The sequence below is a fragment of the Aedes aegypti genome, chromosome 2 (genome assembly GCF_002204515.2).
Source record: "Aedes aegypti strain LVP_AGWG chromosome 2, AaegL5.0 Primary Assembly, whole genome shotgun sequence".
Lineage (NCBI taxonomy): Eukaryota > Metazoa > Arthropoda > Insecta > Diptera > Culicidae > Aedes > Aedes aegypti.
In genome coordinates this window covers 55,962,965-55,978,616 of record NC_035108.1, presented here as the reverse complement: position 1 = coordinate 55,978,616, position 15,652 = coordinate 55,962,965, and the positions used below count along the sequence as shown (strand labels likewise).

The 15,652-nt window shown below is 39.5% G+C and overlaps 1 protein-coding gene across 1 annotated transcript; it reads right to left on the bottom strand.

The window, feature by feature from the left end:
• LOC5566292 lies at positions 1-14,796 on the bottom strand. Its single transcript, XM_001650597.2, has 4 exons — positions 14,587-14,796; positions 9,917-10,819; positions 9,552-9,863; positions 1-929 (listed from the first exon to the last, which is right to left on the bottom strand). Exons 1-4 carry the CDS (start codon positions 14,632-14,634, stop codon positions 384-386), a joined length of 1,809 nt encoding a protein of 602 aa, XP_001650647.1. The 5' UTR covers positions 14,635-14,796; the 3' UTR covers positions 1-383.
• Between the last annotated feature and the right edge of the window lie 856 nt (positions 14,797-15,652).

Below are 15,652 nucleotides of genomic sequence, written 5' to 3'. Positions count from 1 at the left end.
TAGGCTTTACAAATCAGTTGTTTTTATTTAAAGTATATGAGTATAAGCACTTTCAAGGCACAAAAGAGGCATGAATCGACATTCCACAGTGATGATTATCTTGTTGATAATTGATTTTGTATGATTCAGAAAATGACTGATTTTCTAAAAATATGGAAACAAGGTAGACTTTGTTCTGTGGGTGAGAACAACGTAGGAAAACTTCCTTGCAATTGCTCGACAAAATTAATAAATGAAATATACATTTGAAAAAATTTATAGAGATCACAATGATACACAACATTACAAAATAAAAACATAAATAATCTTCAAAAACATCAATCACACATCTCCAAATGTATCATCTTTACACAAAACATAAGGCTGGACCACAGCACAATAATTTACTTAGATGTCGAACAATAGCTGTGATCTGTAGGCTCCAGACTTACCGTCGATTCATCACTTCCAGAACCTGAAGCTTCAACGATCGATTCAGCATCATTAGATTCGCCGTTGGCCAATGTTACGTTAGCCCCAACTCCTGACTCCTGCATCACTCCATCGGAACATTCTCCATTCGTCGCCGAACTGTTGACCGCCGAAAAACTTACATGACTAGTATCCGATGAGCTGGTTGCAAAACTACTACAACCACTAGTGCTGGCACTGCTGTCAGAAGGTTGAGTTTCGTCCATCGGGTTCACGCTTTGCTCAACCGATTGGTTCTTCTTGGGACTCGATGCAGCAACCGGATGTTTTCGTTTCACCCCTGATCGACGAACTCTCGTCGCCGGTTTGACCGTCTCTCCGTTCAGTACGAGCTTGCAAGAAGTGTTGCATGCGGCCACTGAACTGGCAATATTGGCCGGAATCATCGATCTGGTATTTATATTGAAACTTTTCAGCTCCGGCAGAGCGATGATGGAGCGGAACAAACGAAAGTTGGTCTGAGGAAATAAGAAAGAATTGATAGCATGATAAAACTATCTTGAGGATTCTATAACATTCTCCAGAAAACTAATCCCCAAAATTCCGTTTCCAATTTCCAATTCCAGCTGATTCATCTAAGATGAGCATGATTGACCGCACGCAGTTGCTACACCGTTATTGCAAGAATAGCTGTAACTTACACAGGGAATCAGCAGACGCTACTCGGGATCAGTAGCATCCTCAATGTGTAAGTGCCAATTTGGAGATGGGTGAAAAATGTTGACGTGTTTACTTGCTGTATGAAAGCCGAAGAGTCCTCTGCACTTCCACAAGAAAACACTGGGAGTTAGGGCACGGGTACCCAGCAAACACGCTATCGTTTCCCGAGCAGCCTAGATAGCCGCGTAGTGTCGGTAGCGGTTGTTTCAACTGGCTAAGAATTAACACTACGGATTGCCTGTTCCGGTGGTAAAAGTCCACCTCACAGGTGACCCCTAATTTATGGTGTGATGCGTACCGTGCCTAAGAATGAATGGTTAGGGGGGTCTAAATAAAACCTAACCGCAAACGGAGCCTGTGGGGTACCAGGGCGCCCTCCACAGTATTGAGTCCTTCCTGTGCTACCCGGAGCAATGGTGCAGGTGACCTTGTGTTTCTCCGAGATAATCGGCTGCCCTTCTTCAGTCTCTATCTTGAGGCTTAATAAGGGTGGGATTATGAATATGTTGACATTTAATTTAAATTATCACCTATATGGATTCGCATTATGCGTTTTACACAGTGTATTCTGTGCTCTTTCGCCTTTGGCGACTTTAAATAGATACCGATCTGGTTTTTTCGTTGCTGGTCTTTTTCGTGCTGAGATTGCAAAAAGCTTAATCCTGCCTAGTTTGGGTAGTGGCTACGGTTAGGTTAGCTCAGATCAATCTTCAGCATAAAAGAACAGCAACGATCAATCTTTGCAGACTCATGCAAAATGGTGCAGCCCAAGTGGCGCTAGTTCAAGAACCCTACTTTCGTAGAGGGAACTTCTATCTAGGTAACCTTGTGGACCCAGTTTTTGCTACTTTTAGCAAGCTTGAAATGGCAAACTCGCGCTCCATGCCCCGCGCATGCGTGCTCGTTAATAAAGCAATCGTTGCTACACTCATTTCTGAGTTAACTACCAGAGATGTATGTGCTATCACAATCGATGTTTCTGTTGGTGACCTCAACAGGAAATACGTCTATTGTTCGGTATATTTACCACATGATGAACCATCCCCAACGGATGACTTCAAACGAGTTGTCGTACACTGCGTAACAAAAGGCCTTCCGCTGATTGTGGGCAGTGATGCCAATGCTCATCACATCATCTGGGGCAGCTCGGATATCAATTTGAGAGGCTCCAGTCTGATGGAATACTTAAGTAGTACAGACCTTGGATTACTTAACATAGGCAATCGCCCAACCTTCATGGTTTCTAATAGAGAAGAAGTGTTAGACATAACGCTCTGCTCGAATAGAATCAGTCACGAGTTGACGAATTGGCATGTATCAGATGAGGAATCATTATCTGATCATCGCTACATCTTCTTTGAACATTCAAATGTAACTGCGCAGACTTTGCGTTTTAGGAATCCCCGGTCAACAAACTGGGAACTCTACATTGAATTGGTTGCGACCAAATTTCATGGATATTCTCCGTCCATTGAAAATCCAAGTGATCTGGATGATGCCGTTGATACTACAACATCCTACATTATGGAAGCTTTTGAAGAAGCATGTCCTCTGCGGTCTGTAAAGACTACAAGAGGGACCCCATGGTGGAATTCCGATCTGACTAGACTCAGGAAACAATGTAGAAGGAGTTGGAACAGACGCCGTTCAGCTGGATCAGAGTCGTTCAAGTCAGCTCGCAAGGCTTACAAGAAGGCTCTTCGTTCTGCTGAACGATCCGGCTGGAAAAACCTTTGTACAAATGTTTCCAGTTTGAGTGAAGTCAGTCGGTTGAACAAAATTCTTGCAAAATCTAAGGATTTCCAAGTGAACGAAATTCGCTTACCTAATGGTGACTTTACTTCTTCCGATGAAGAAGTTTTAGAATGTTTATTCAATACACACTTCCCCGGATGTGTGGACATAGCATCTACGGATGAATCAAATGTCTTTTCATGTAGTTACGAGTCTCTGGCCTCGGCTCGCAGTATCGTAACTACTGAATCGATTCAATGGGCACTTAATAGTTTTGCTCCTTTCAAATCTCCAGGAGCGGATGGGATTTATCCTGTTCTGCTCCAAAAGGGATTTGAGTTTATCAAACATGTTTTGAAAAAGCTACTTGTAAGCAGTTTTGCTACCGGGTACATTCCCAAATCCTGGCGTGATATTACTGTAAAGTTTATCCCAAAAGGAGGACGTGCGTCGTATGAGGAAGCGAAGAGTTTTAGACCAATCAGTCTGACCTCTTTTCTTCTGAAATGTCTGGAACGGATTATCGATCATCACATCCGTGATGTTTATTTGGCAAACATGCCTCTTCATGTGAATCAACATGCTTACCAATCTGGAAAGTCCACTGTGACTCTTTTACACAAAGTTGTATACGATATCGAGAAAGCATTCGCTCAGAAGCAATCGTGCTTGGGTGTTTTCTTGGATATTGAGGGTGCCTTTGATAACGTGTCTTTCGATGCCATATTGGAAGCCGCACGAAACCATGGGCTACCTACAATGATTACCAATTGGATTCATCAAATGCTCAAAAACCGACATCTCTTCTCGACATTGCGTCAATCAGCGATTCGAAAATTGAGTGTTTGCGGATGCCCCCAAGGGGGAGTCTTGTCACCACTTTTGTGGAATCTCGTAGCAGATACGCTATTGAGGCAACTCAATAATTGCGGTTTTCCAACTTATGGATTTGCCGACGACTATCTAGCTCTGATAGTTGGTATGTGCATAAGCACCCTATTCGACCTGATGCAAAGTGCTCTTCAGGTAGTCGAGAGTTGGTGTCGCCAATATGGCCTTTCGGTTAACCCGAATAAAACATCTATTGTTCTTTTTACGGAAAGACGAAACCGCGATGGAATTCGACCTTTACGTCTTTTTGGCACTGAGATTAATGTGACTGATCAAGTAAAGTATGTCGGAGTCATTCTAGATTCCAAACTTTCATGGACACCTCACATTGATTTCAGAGTCAAAAAAGCTTGCATGGCCTTCGGTCAATGCCGGCGAACCTTTGGTAAAACTTGGGGCCTCAAACCCAAATATATCAAATGGATTTACACAACAGTTGTTCGACCAATATTGGCATATGGATGTCTTGTGTGGTGGCAAAAGGGCGAAGTGAGAACAATCCAATCAAAATTGGGCCATCTCCAAAGGATGTGCTTGATGGCGATGTCTGGTGCGTTCTCTACAACTCCCACAGCAGCGCTCGAGGCCCTTTTCGACGTTGCGCCACTACACATATATCTTAAACAAGAAGCACTTTCTTGCTCTTACCGTTTATGGGTACTGGATCTACTGGAGAAAAATCCAGTGAATCGTAGATCTACACACACTTCGTTGTTTCCACTTTTGGTGAATTGGGACAAAATTGTCCTTGCTCCAAGTGATCTCACAATTGCTTGTAACTTTCCTTACAGGACATTTACCACACAATTCCCTTCACGGGAAGAGTGGACGTCTGGCTATTTGGAAAGAAGTATATCAAACAATATAGTATGTTACACTGATGGCTCCCTTCTTGAAGGTAGAGCTGGTGCAGGAGTATATTCTCGTGAGCTAAGGCTGAATCAGTTTTACTCACTTGGTAGAAACTGCACCGTTTTTCAGGCGGAAATATTTGCTCTTATGTGTGGAGTGCAATCAGCACTTCAACAGCGCGTAATGGGTAAAGTCATATACTTCTGTTCAGATAGTCAGGCTGCTATAAAAGCTCTCGCTTCGGCCAACTCAAGGTCGAAGCTTGTTATCGCATGTCGAACTCAAATTGAGGAACTGAATTCAGTCAACTCTGTAAACCTTGTATGGGTACCTGGCCATTCTTCCATCGCTGGAAATGAATTGGCTGATGAGCTAGCTCGCGATGGAGCATCGCATGACTTCATTGGCCCTGAGCCGGCTATTCCAATTTCGAAGTGCTGGGTGAAGCTTCAGATAAACTCTTGGGCGGCAACTCAGCACAAGCAATATTGGAATAGTTTGGAGTCGTGTCGTCTAACAAAATTGTATATTACTGAGCCATCTCCAAAGGTGGCGAAGTATTTAACAAATCTGTCAAAGCAGAATTGCAGTCTCTTGGTCAGAGCGTTGACAGGCCACTGCCGACTCAACTATCACATGGCAAATATTCAGCGTGCTGACTCATTTGTGTGTGATAGTTGTGACTCCGATTATGGAACTTCGTATCACCTGATATGTAACTGTCCAGTTTTTGCGCAAATGCGATTCCAATTACTTGGTAAACACTTATTAAGTGAAACTGAATACAGAAGCCTGAATCTTCAGGACATCCTGTTATTCTTAACCCGCTGTGGTAATGAGCTATAGGCTCTCTTTACGCTCACGCGTTTTGCAGTGCCCTTTTTAGGGCGCTGTTCGAACCCATTGTGGTATGGAGCTACATGCTCTCATTTCGCTTATGCGATCTTCCCTCTTCAAGGGACCCACTCCTATTTCCTCCCATCTTTCCCTTCCCTTTCCTCTCCCATCGGGTAGATGATGAAATAGGCTCAAATATGGCGATGGCACAAATCTCCCAACTGGTGGGGAACGTGCCTTTGGAGCCGGCCTTCTGATACCTGATACCTGATGATTGACCGCACGCAGTTGCTACACCGTTATTGCAAGAATAGCTGTAACTTACACAGGGAATCAGCAGACGCTACTCGGGATCAGTAGCATCCTCAATGTGTAAGTGCCAATTTGGAGATGGGTGAAAAATGTTGACGTGTTTACTTGCTGTATGAAAGCCGAAGAGTCCTCTGCACTTCCACAAGAAAACACTGGGAGTTAGGGCACGGGTACCCAGCAAACACGCTATCGTTTATCATGAGATATAAGAGTACAAATGTAGAGGCGATATACGCACATTTTGCTTCTGCTAAAAAGGAGTAGGGAAAGTGTACCAGTTATGGCTATAGTGGTTCCCTATCTGGCCATATGTGAATTCTCGAAAACTTTCACATTTTGAATACTTTTGAATGTTTAACATCAAGATACATTTGATGTCAAACAGTGGCGCCGGAAGTGGATAGAACAGGTAAGACATGGGTAGTACAGTCAAAGGATTGTCCTACTCTCGATTCGACAAAAAAAAAACAAGATAAGCAGGTAGCTTGAAAAATAAATTAAATTATTTATCATCTGTTCAATATACTTCTTATTCTTATTAGGGGTTTTGATACGTTAAGGTTTTTCATGGTTCTCTGAGAAAAGAGAACTTCTCTCTAGTTCTTAGCCAATTCCTGAAAATTTATGTGATCAAATTCCAACTGATATTTTGTGGCATCATTCATATAAATATTTAGAGCACATTATAAAGTTTTCTTGAAAGATTTTTTTGCAGGATTTTTGAAGAAATTCCAACGAATTATTTGATGGAGTTTCTGTGCGATGAAAACAATTGCAAACATGTTCAGTTTCTCCTGTATACTATTACAATTCGTCGGGTCACTGCCCCGCTAGTCGCCATCAAGCTAGCGGGGCAAAGTGGACACCCCCATGGGGCAGTATGGACACCTCAATGTTTATAGGAAAATTGTCCTGCGATCGTTCTCAAAACCTCGGAAAATGAAGTACATATTCAGGAAACCATAGTGACAGGTCACTGTGCCACTGAAAATATGATTAAAATCAATATACGACATTTTTCGTAGGGATGCTTTCAATATTGCCTCCAGGTTAGTTTTAATCAAGAATTGACGATTTTCAACCGATTTGTGGTTCCACTTCATAATTATTGCATTGAATGCTAAATATTTTTGGATAATTTTGTGTTTGAAGTTATATTTCTTCCTCTTTGAAGTGCCAGCTCTACTTAGCCACCCGGTGTCCATATTGCCCCAACAGTATAAGAAATTTCCATATAAGTTTTTCAATGTCTTAAAGTACCAGAAAAAAAATCTGCTATATTTTTGAATATAGCATAAATAATTGAAGATTCAATCAAGAGCTACATTATCGGTCAACTTGCAGTCATTTGCTTCTGAAACCCTATTTAGTGAGGTGTGAATGTTATAATTTTCGAACCGAATAAAATCGTGCTCAATTTTTCGCTTTAAAATCAATGTTTTGAACACTTTTTCTGAAATTTTAGTGGATAGTTTACTCTTCCGATCGGCAACTGAAATATTGTTTGCATTGAAAGTGTAAAAGTATTCGCCTATGCAAAGATACAGGGGGTGTCCATTCTGCCCCGGGTGTCCATACTGCCCCCGGTACCCCTATATATTTTTTTGTTCGTTCTGCTTGTATTGAATCCAGCTGAAAAACTATACAGGCTCTGAAGAAACCTTCTGACACTAAAACGGGTTCAACAGGCTCTTCAAGAACTTTGTCTCCGATGAGAAGCTTCAGCAATTATCATAGTGATTTTATTTAGATTTTTTTCAGGGTCTAATACAGGGTTTTCTCCAGAAATTCTTCCAGCGATTTTTCAAAGGACGTTTTGAAGAATTTGCTCCAGGAAATCCTTGAGAACTCCAAAGCTACTACCACCAGTAAGTTCCTCAGGTATTTATTGATTTTTGTTTGCAAAACTATCCAGATTGCCTACAGATGTTTTTCAACTGATTCTTCAACCGAATTTTCCAGTAGTTACTCTAAAAGATCTTCCAAAGATTTGTACAGCATTTCCTTTTATTTTTCCAATGTTTGAAAAAATAACTTATATTTTTTTTAAGAAACCCTGCGAGAATACCTCCTGTTCATGTGGATTTCTTCAAAAATTCATTCTCGTTTCCTCCCAGAAATCCAAAATTCCTTGATGGGTTCTTCGAACAGATCTATTTATTTTCTATGAATTTTCCAACATTTCATTCAATTATGCAGTTTTATCAAAAACATCTTAATAAATTTCTCAAAAAATTGCCATTCCCACCAAATTATACAAAAGAATTTTTTCCATTAATTCCTCCAATCATTCCTTAACAAATTTCTAAAGAGATTCTGTCCAATGTTTTTTGGAAATTTCTTTATACAATCAAATCATGTGGAATACTGAGATTCGATTGATTTTTGTTCGATTATGTTAGCAAATTATCTAGAAAATCTTCGAAAACTTCCTCAAGAGTCCAGGAGTTTTTCCAGCGATCCTTGTTCCTTTGAAACATACACAAGTTTTGTCAGAGATTACTCTAGGATTTTCTTTAAAATTACCTCACTGGTTTATTTTTCAGAAAAAATTCCTGGAGACATTCCTGGAAGAACTCCAGAAAAAAAAACTCTCAAGACTTACTTGAGAGAATCTAAAAAAATTACCATCAGTGCACCAGTATCCGCTCATGTTCCAGTAGCCCGCTCACACCGAAAAAAGTTAAGTTTAGACAAAGTAAATATGAAAACTATAGCCAATAGTGAATAGACGATTTAAACCGACAAATTGAATTATATTGTGCACAATCTTTTTTGTATTTACTCATATTACCTAACTTTTTAAACTCTTGAGCGGACTACTGGAACATGATGCGGTGCTGGTAATTGTGGATTTTTTTGTAGAAATGTTAGAGGAAATCAATAAATCAATTTCTGAAGGTATCTCTAGAGAAATTTCTAGTTGGAAGTTTATAAAAATCCCAAAACATAATATCAAAGAAAATCTCTAGAAATTTCTAGAGAGAATTCGGAGTAATTCAGATGATTAATGAAATAATCTTTGAAGAAATTCCATTGATCTGGCTCTCCTTGAGAAAATCAAGGTTGAATTCTAGAGGTGTTCTAAACAAAATTCTTGGAGAGATTCCCTTGGAAAATTCGTGGAGTAATTCCTTGAAAAATAATCTCTAAATGAACTCATTTAGAAATTTCCGGACTAATAACTGAAAATTTGGGCAGATAACTGAATAAATTTCTGATGAAATTCCTAGAGAAAATCGTGAAAAAACACATAAGTAATACTTGAAATAGTAAATAAGTAAATTTGAAAATAAAAAAAAATATCACGTATGGCGAAATAAGGAACCCTACCCTATGCAACATAATCATCAGATCAAATGCTACTGACTCCCCCGCAGGTAGACTTACCAGATGGTATCGTTTGGGAGGGACATGTCCTATTTTTATCGTATGTCTTCCCGTCCTCCTTTGGGCTGAAAATGTCCTCCTTTCCAAAAGTATTCGAATACTGAATTTTACTCGGAGGAGAAACTCCACCATGCCAAAGTGAATCATGAAAGTGCCCAAGAAGTTTTTTATCCTACGTAATAATCATTAATATTAATGCTGTCCTTTTCATGACATTTTTATAGAACTACTAATAGAGATCTATATTTGGCAAGATTTTTTAAAACTTGATTGTATATATGTGTATGGTGCATTCGGAGGATTGTTTTTTTCTAGGAAGTGAAATTTTGATGAGTAAAATTCTGGGCGACGGTTTTCCGGGGAACATCATAGAATCATCTTAAGATATGGAAGGTCATGCTTACCCTAGCAATCATGTGCGCATCGATCGTAAGTTTTTTCAAGCCATCCAACTGTTGCAAATGGTTAATCATATCAGGCGTGATGCGTCCGATATCGACTGACAAATCCTCCAACAGTGGCACGGCTTCGTTGATCGACTGCAACTCATCGCCATGCATTCGAAACGATAGCGTTCTGAGGTTCGGAAATCGTTTCAGAACGTCGCTGAATCTATTCGGTCTTATGAACGAGCATAATGAGAATTTTTCCACCGTTGGCATTGGCACAATACGTTGTTCCTCTTGAAATAGGAGTAAGCAGTGCAATGAGAGATCCTGCAAAAGAAACTTGGTCAAATAAATATGAACAAACAGTGCTTTGGTATTACCTTTAATTTTTTCATTCGCTCCATACCGTTGAGTGAGAACCTTTCAGTAGCCAACCCGCCAGAGAGCTGCAACTTTTCGACCCATGGGAGGCTGGTGAATATGGTAGTTAATAGCTGCTGGTCGTATTCACAGCGAAACGAGAGCAAAGCGGTCTTCAGCATGATGCAGCCACGCAGAAATTCCCCGAAGGATCTCGCATGGAATGTTCTTCTCTTACGCCACTGTTGCTCCGGCTGTAGCAAGGTAAGATCCAACGTTTTCAATACAGGCAGACGCACTCCCAGGAAATTGTTGATTGCATTGCAATATACAGTTGCTTTTAGGGTCTCGAGGCGAGGGGCCATCCATACCAGCAGACCCAGATCCAACGGACGATATATCACCAATTGCAACTTTTGCACATTTGGCAACATACGCAGGAATGACATCTCAAAGCTGAACAGGCTAAATGTCGAGACGTAGTTCTCCACATCAAAACTCAAACTCTTGACCGTAGAGAGGAATGGCCTGGGTTGATAGAGGGTGTCATCGCACTCGAAATACTTAGCCTTGATGCGCAGTTCTGTCATTCTAGTGCACAGTGGCAACAGTTGCACCAGAGTCTGGCATTCAAGCGAAACGAGGTCCAGTTTCAGCGACACCAAATTCACAGCCAGCTGTTTAACGGTGTCCAAAAGGTAAACCGGACTGTCTAACTTGAACGAATTAAGGCATAGATTTTTATATGTCCTTTCCGGTACCATACCGATCGCTCTTCGGGGATACTTGCGCTGATCAAGGTCAAAGTTCAGCATGAATCTATGTGTCATGTGCTTAAAAATAAGACTGTTCCAATGTTTGCACACGAGTGATAGATCGCGTAGTTGGGGTGTGTCCACTTTTTCGAATATTTCGAGCCATACCTAAGGAAATAAAAGCAAACGAATCTACATTACTATTTTTTTGACGTTAACTACGTCTTACGGCAATATATTGGGTGTCAATTGAAAATCTAAAATGTTGCGACCGTCACGATATTATGTAAGATTTTGAATGGTAATAACCTAGCCATTTATCGGTAGATTTTCAATATTTTCCTACCAATCGGTCGGAAATTTATACAACATTTTACTCAAATGGAGAAAACTTTTGATTTTTGACGATAGACTGTCGAAAATTGGGAAAATGTCGACCCCTTTCTTACGCAACCAAACTCGTTCATATTGTCTTCCACGATTCTTTTGGGTTTCAGCTTCATTTTCAACTTATTCGCTCATTCTTCTTTTGATGTTAACTACATATTACGGCAACATATTGGGTGTCAATTGAAAATCTAAAATGTTGGGACCGTCACGATATTATGTTAGAGTTTGAACTAAAAGAAGGCTGCAACTATGAAATTCGACTAAAATTCAAATGCAAAAAATCACTTGGCGTAGTTAACGTCATGCGGTCGTGTCTTGTACACAACCCCCTCTGATTTTTCATTTTACGGATTACATATTTAGATCCATGTTCCTAAGCAATGTTGCTCAAATGGTCACTGTGTACCTTAGCAGCAATCAGCCCTTACCGTAGTTTTGCAGTCTTGTAGTTCAGACTACTATCAAATTATGATAAGACCTGAAATGCTACTAGAGTGGTTAAAGTGAGGAACGAAATAGTTTTATTAAAAGGTCCTCATTCTCCATTTCATTTCATCACTCACTATCGACACTTTTATTTTCGACACTATCACGTATATCACCGATTATCACTCATCAACTTTCGTAAAACACTTCAGATATACATTCCATTATGTCACTTTTCACACTCACAGCTACAAATTTTCATCAAAATTACATCACACCATTTTCATATAAATTCATTGTTATTACCATATACCATCTATTATCATAAAAGAAATTCAATTTAAATTGTGCATTATTTTTATTGCTGTAGAGTCATTACTATTCAAACTACAATTTAGCTCTACGATCAAGAAAGTTACAGTAAAAAAATCACTTCGATCCATTCTTCTGCACTCGCTGTCATTATAAACACTTTTATCATGCATGTGTAAACACTATTGCGTTTATATTCAGAGAAATGATTGCAAAATGTATTATGGCCATTGTTGAACTGGTAGGGTTCAGATAATTATTATTTGTATATTTAACAAAACTATCACAATCACTTCAATTTTCATCACCATACATTTTTCAAACATCATTATTAGCACCCTCACAATCACTAATTTTATAACGACGAGTGTAACGCAGAGTTTCACCAAACACATATTCTTATATTGCATTATAAAACAATTGATCACACGTTAGCTTTGAGACTTAACCACCGTTACTGATTAGTACAAAGGATGCTACAGCTCGTGTAAACGGACTGAAACATCAACAACCAGCACTAGTTTATAAGTAACTACTGAGCCCTCACGGTCCCCCCGTTCGAAGAGGACCTGATGATATGCCGAAACATATTAGGGATACTTCAAATATTACGTAACGTTACGGTCCATACAAAAATTTGAAATTTTCCATACAAAAGCTGTTACGTGGGGGAGGGAGGGGGTTAAAAATTGGCAAATTTTGCGTTACGTAATATTTGAATGAACCCATTAACTGATCCTCCGCCTGAATGCAGCCGTTTTATGATAAATCATGAACCGTTAGAGGTGAGCCAAAGTATTGGGAAGGTGATATGTTTCACAGACGCTTGATATTATTATGGTGCACCTTCTACTTTGGCACCGTCAACCCCTGTGATCTTGGCCAGGGATTGCATGAACTTTCAAAAACGCAAATAGAGCTCAATACATAAATGTTTTAAATACGATACAGTTGAATTTCGTTCGTTGCACTATCTTTAAGTGGGCTACGCTTTAATTGAGCTCCCGTTAGGGGGCTATAGCCCACCTAAAACGAAGGCAATCGTCATTTTCTGACATAAGACGAAATCTCGCATAACTTATGATCTCGCTCTAAAAGCCATTGGTAACCATGTGTGTAGCTCGTTGTTTCTGAGAATTTGAATGGATTTACATGTTATTTAACAACTCTATGGTGAAGAAAGGATCATTCTCTACCTGCCAGTGGTGTTAGTTTGGATGCTTATTCATTCATTTGCTCAAAAACAACGAGTTATACACTTCTCGCATAATTTGAGATAACGCCCTAAAAGCCATTGGTAACCACGTGTGTAGCTCATTGTTTCTGAGCAAATTAATCAGTAAACATCCAAACCAACACCACTGGCAAGTAGAGAATGATCCTTTCTTCACAATAGCGTTGTTAAATAACGTGTAACTCCATTCAAATTCTCAGAAACAACGAACTACACACGTGGTTACCAATGGCTTTTAGGGCGAGATCACAAGTTATGCGAGACTTGGTTACCAATGGCTTTTAGGGCGTTATCTCAGATTATGCGAGAAATTTATCAATGTTGGTAGCTCTGCTTTTCTTTTGTTCTATGTTATTTGACACTCAGCCCGATTAGTGAAAGTCTTTCACTGAATGGGCTACAGGTTTAGTGCAACGAACGAAAGTTGACTGTATTGTTTACGAATTCTTTTATAAAACCTGGAATAAATTCATCTCAGATTTATTATACTCAGTGTTGACAGACTCATCCTCGAGAGATCTTAATAAGTGAGATCTCATGCGAGAGCAAACTTATTTGAGATTTGATTCTCAAATCTTATGCTCAAGTTTTTCATGCAAAATCATTCAGTCACACTCAAGCCGTCAAAAACGATTCAGTCATAAAACCCGTCAAAAACTTGAGAGAATTGCATGTTGTTGTTAATTCTCGTTGAACTCTTTTTAAGGCTAGCAAATTAAATCGTTTTTATGTTACTATTAAGAAAATAAGTGTATATTATTAAGTTAAATTGTATCATTTGGATTGTATGTTTTTCTGTTGGTACTAAAAGATGAGGAGGTTTTGCGCCCATTTGAGATAGAGCTGAGGTGCTCAACTCAAACGGGCTTTTCCCTGCTCCAAATAAAGAATAATAAAGAATAATATAGGTCAAATCATAAAGAATAAAGAAGTTAGAAAGGATTACTATAATTCCACACTCAGGCAAATGGACTATCGATAAACATAGGAACCCCTTATGAAAATTCGCCACAAGAAATCGGGTTGAAATTCATAAATTTGCCTTATGAAACCAGAATTTGAAAACAAAAAACACTTACGCGGCAACCTGGAATCGAACCAAGGACTTTGCGATCGACAGGCCCGAGCGCACACCACGCGCCTATCGACGCCTTGATTGGGAGCGATGCTAAAATGATACATAAAGCGTTCGTATTGCAATAATCGTTCCAATCATAAGGCAAAATGTATGGAATTCGATGCGTGTAGGATTTGAAACAGGAAATTTTTTACTGTGTTCTGCACGCAAACTTGTTTACATGAACCAAGGCTGAAAGCTTTTATCACATTTTCATCCAGGCTGTGATGAATATTACGATTTTCGAATGTCTGAATAGTAAATGAATGAGAAAACATTATCTACATCCGAATATTAAACATTGAAAATGTATTCAGAATTCGACCAAAAAATGTGATTTTTTTTATCCTAACCAAAATTGTGAACGGGTTTTCGAATCAGGTCGGAAACTCTAGAATCGCAGAATCGTTATGCGATAGTCTATCTGGCGATTTCTGACTCTTTTCTCGCACTTACCTCATTGGGAAGCTGAAAGAACGGTTCTCTTGCATCGTCACACTCCATTGGGCACGAGAATTGGGTTTTTGAGCACAAATCAGAACCGTTTTTACTTGCAAATACTAATTTTTTTACTCCGCTTCTCTGTTCTTTTGTTAATTTTTGTTGCCTAGAGACACGGAATGGGAACGGCTTGTGGCGGCGGCTGCCCGCGCTGTTTATGGTCAGATGAAATATTTCACGCGCCTGGTGGTGTACAAACATCGAAATCCTCCTCCGCACACTCTCAAATAAATCCAACCGGAAATTTCGTTGTTCAGCACTAAAAATCAAAAGCACCCAAATTTGAAAAGTATTTTACTTTTATGAAACGATTCAGAACATTTGTTATTCTGTTAATGCAAAGTAGGCCGTCATTGAAATTTGTACGCGTCGTTGATGATTGTTGCTAATTCATCTCACGATTTTGAATCAAAGAAAATCAGTTGGTTTTGCACTGACACAGCTGAAAAAGCATTAGCACAGAGAAACAGACGTAACGCTTCGAACAAATTGGGTCCTAAAATTTTGAATGAATACTTGTTTTTATCTGATCATACGAAAGAGCATGTTCTTGTAACTAATTTAGCAATTTTTTCAGCTCAAATAACGGCAATAGCATATTTAAACCACAGACAAACAGACGTAAAACTTAGAACAAATCCTGATCAAAATCATAGTCACGATGACATGTACGCCCAATGCTAAAATCGGTGTGTTTGGCCGATGGACCAACAGATGGCGGTAGTGTGTAAACGTCAAACGCGAACAAAAACGATGCGAGCGCTGCGGGTGGTGGATTGGCCACCTACCATATATTTGAATCGGCCGTTAAAAAGGTGGTCGATGGACATTGGTGAGAGTGTGACGTCTGTATGTCTTTGTTTAAACTTTGATTTAAAAATTGGTTCCAAATATTAACCTTGACACTTTTGATCATGTTTGACGTTCACTTTGTCGACAAAAACAACACAGGGCATTTAGTTTTAACACTGGGGTTGTTACCATCTGACATTTCGGAAGGGACACGGAAAACAAAATTTAC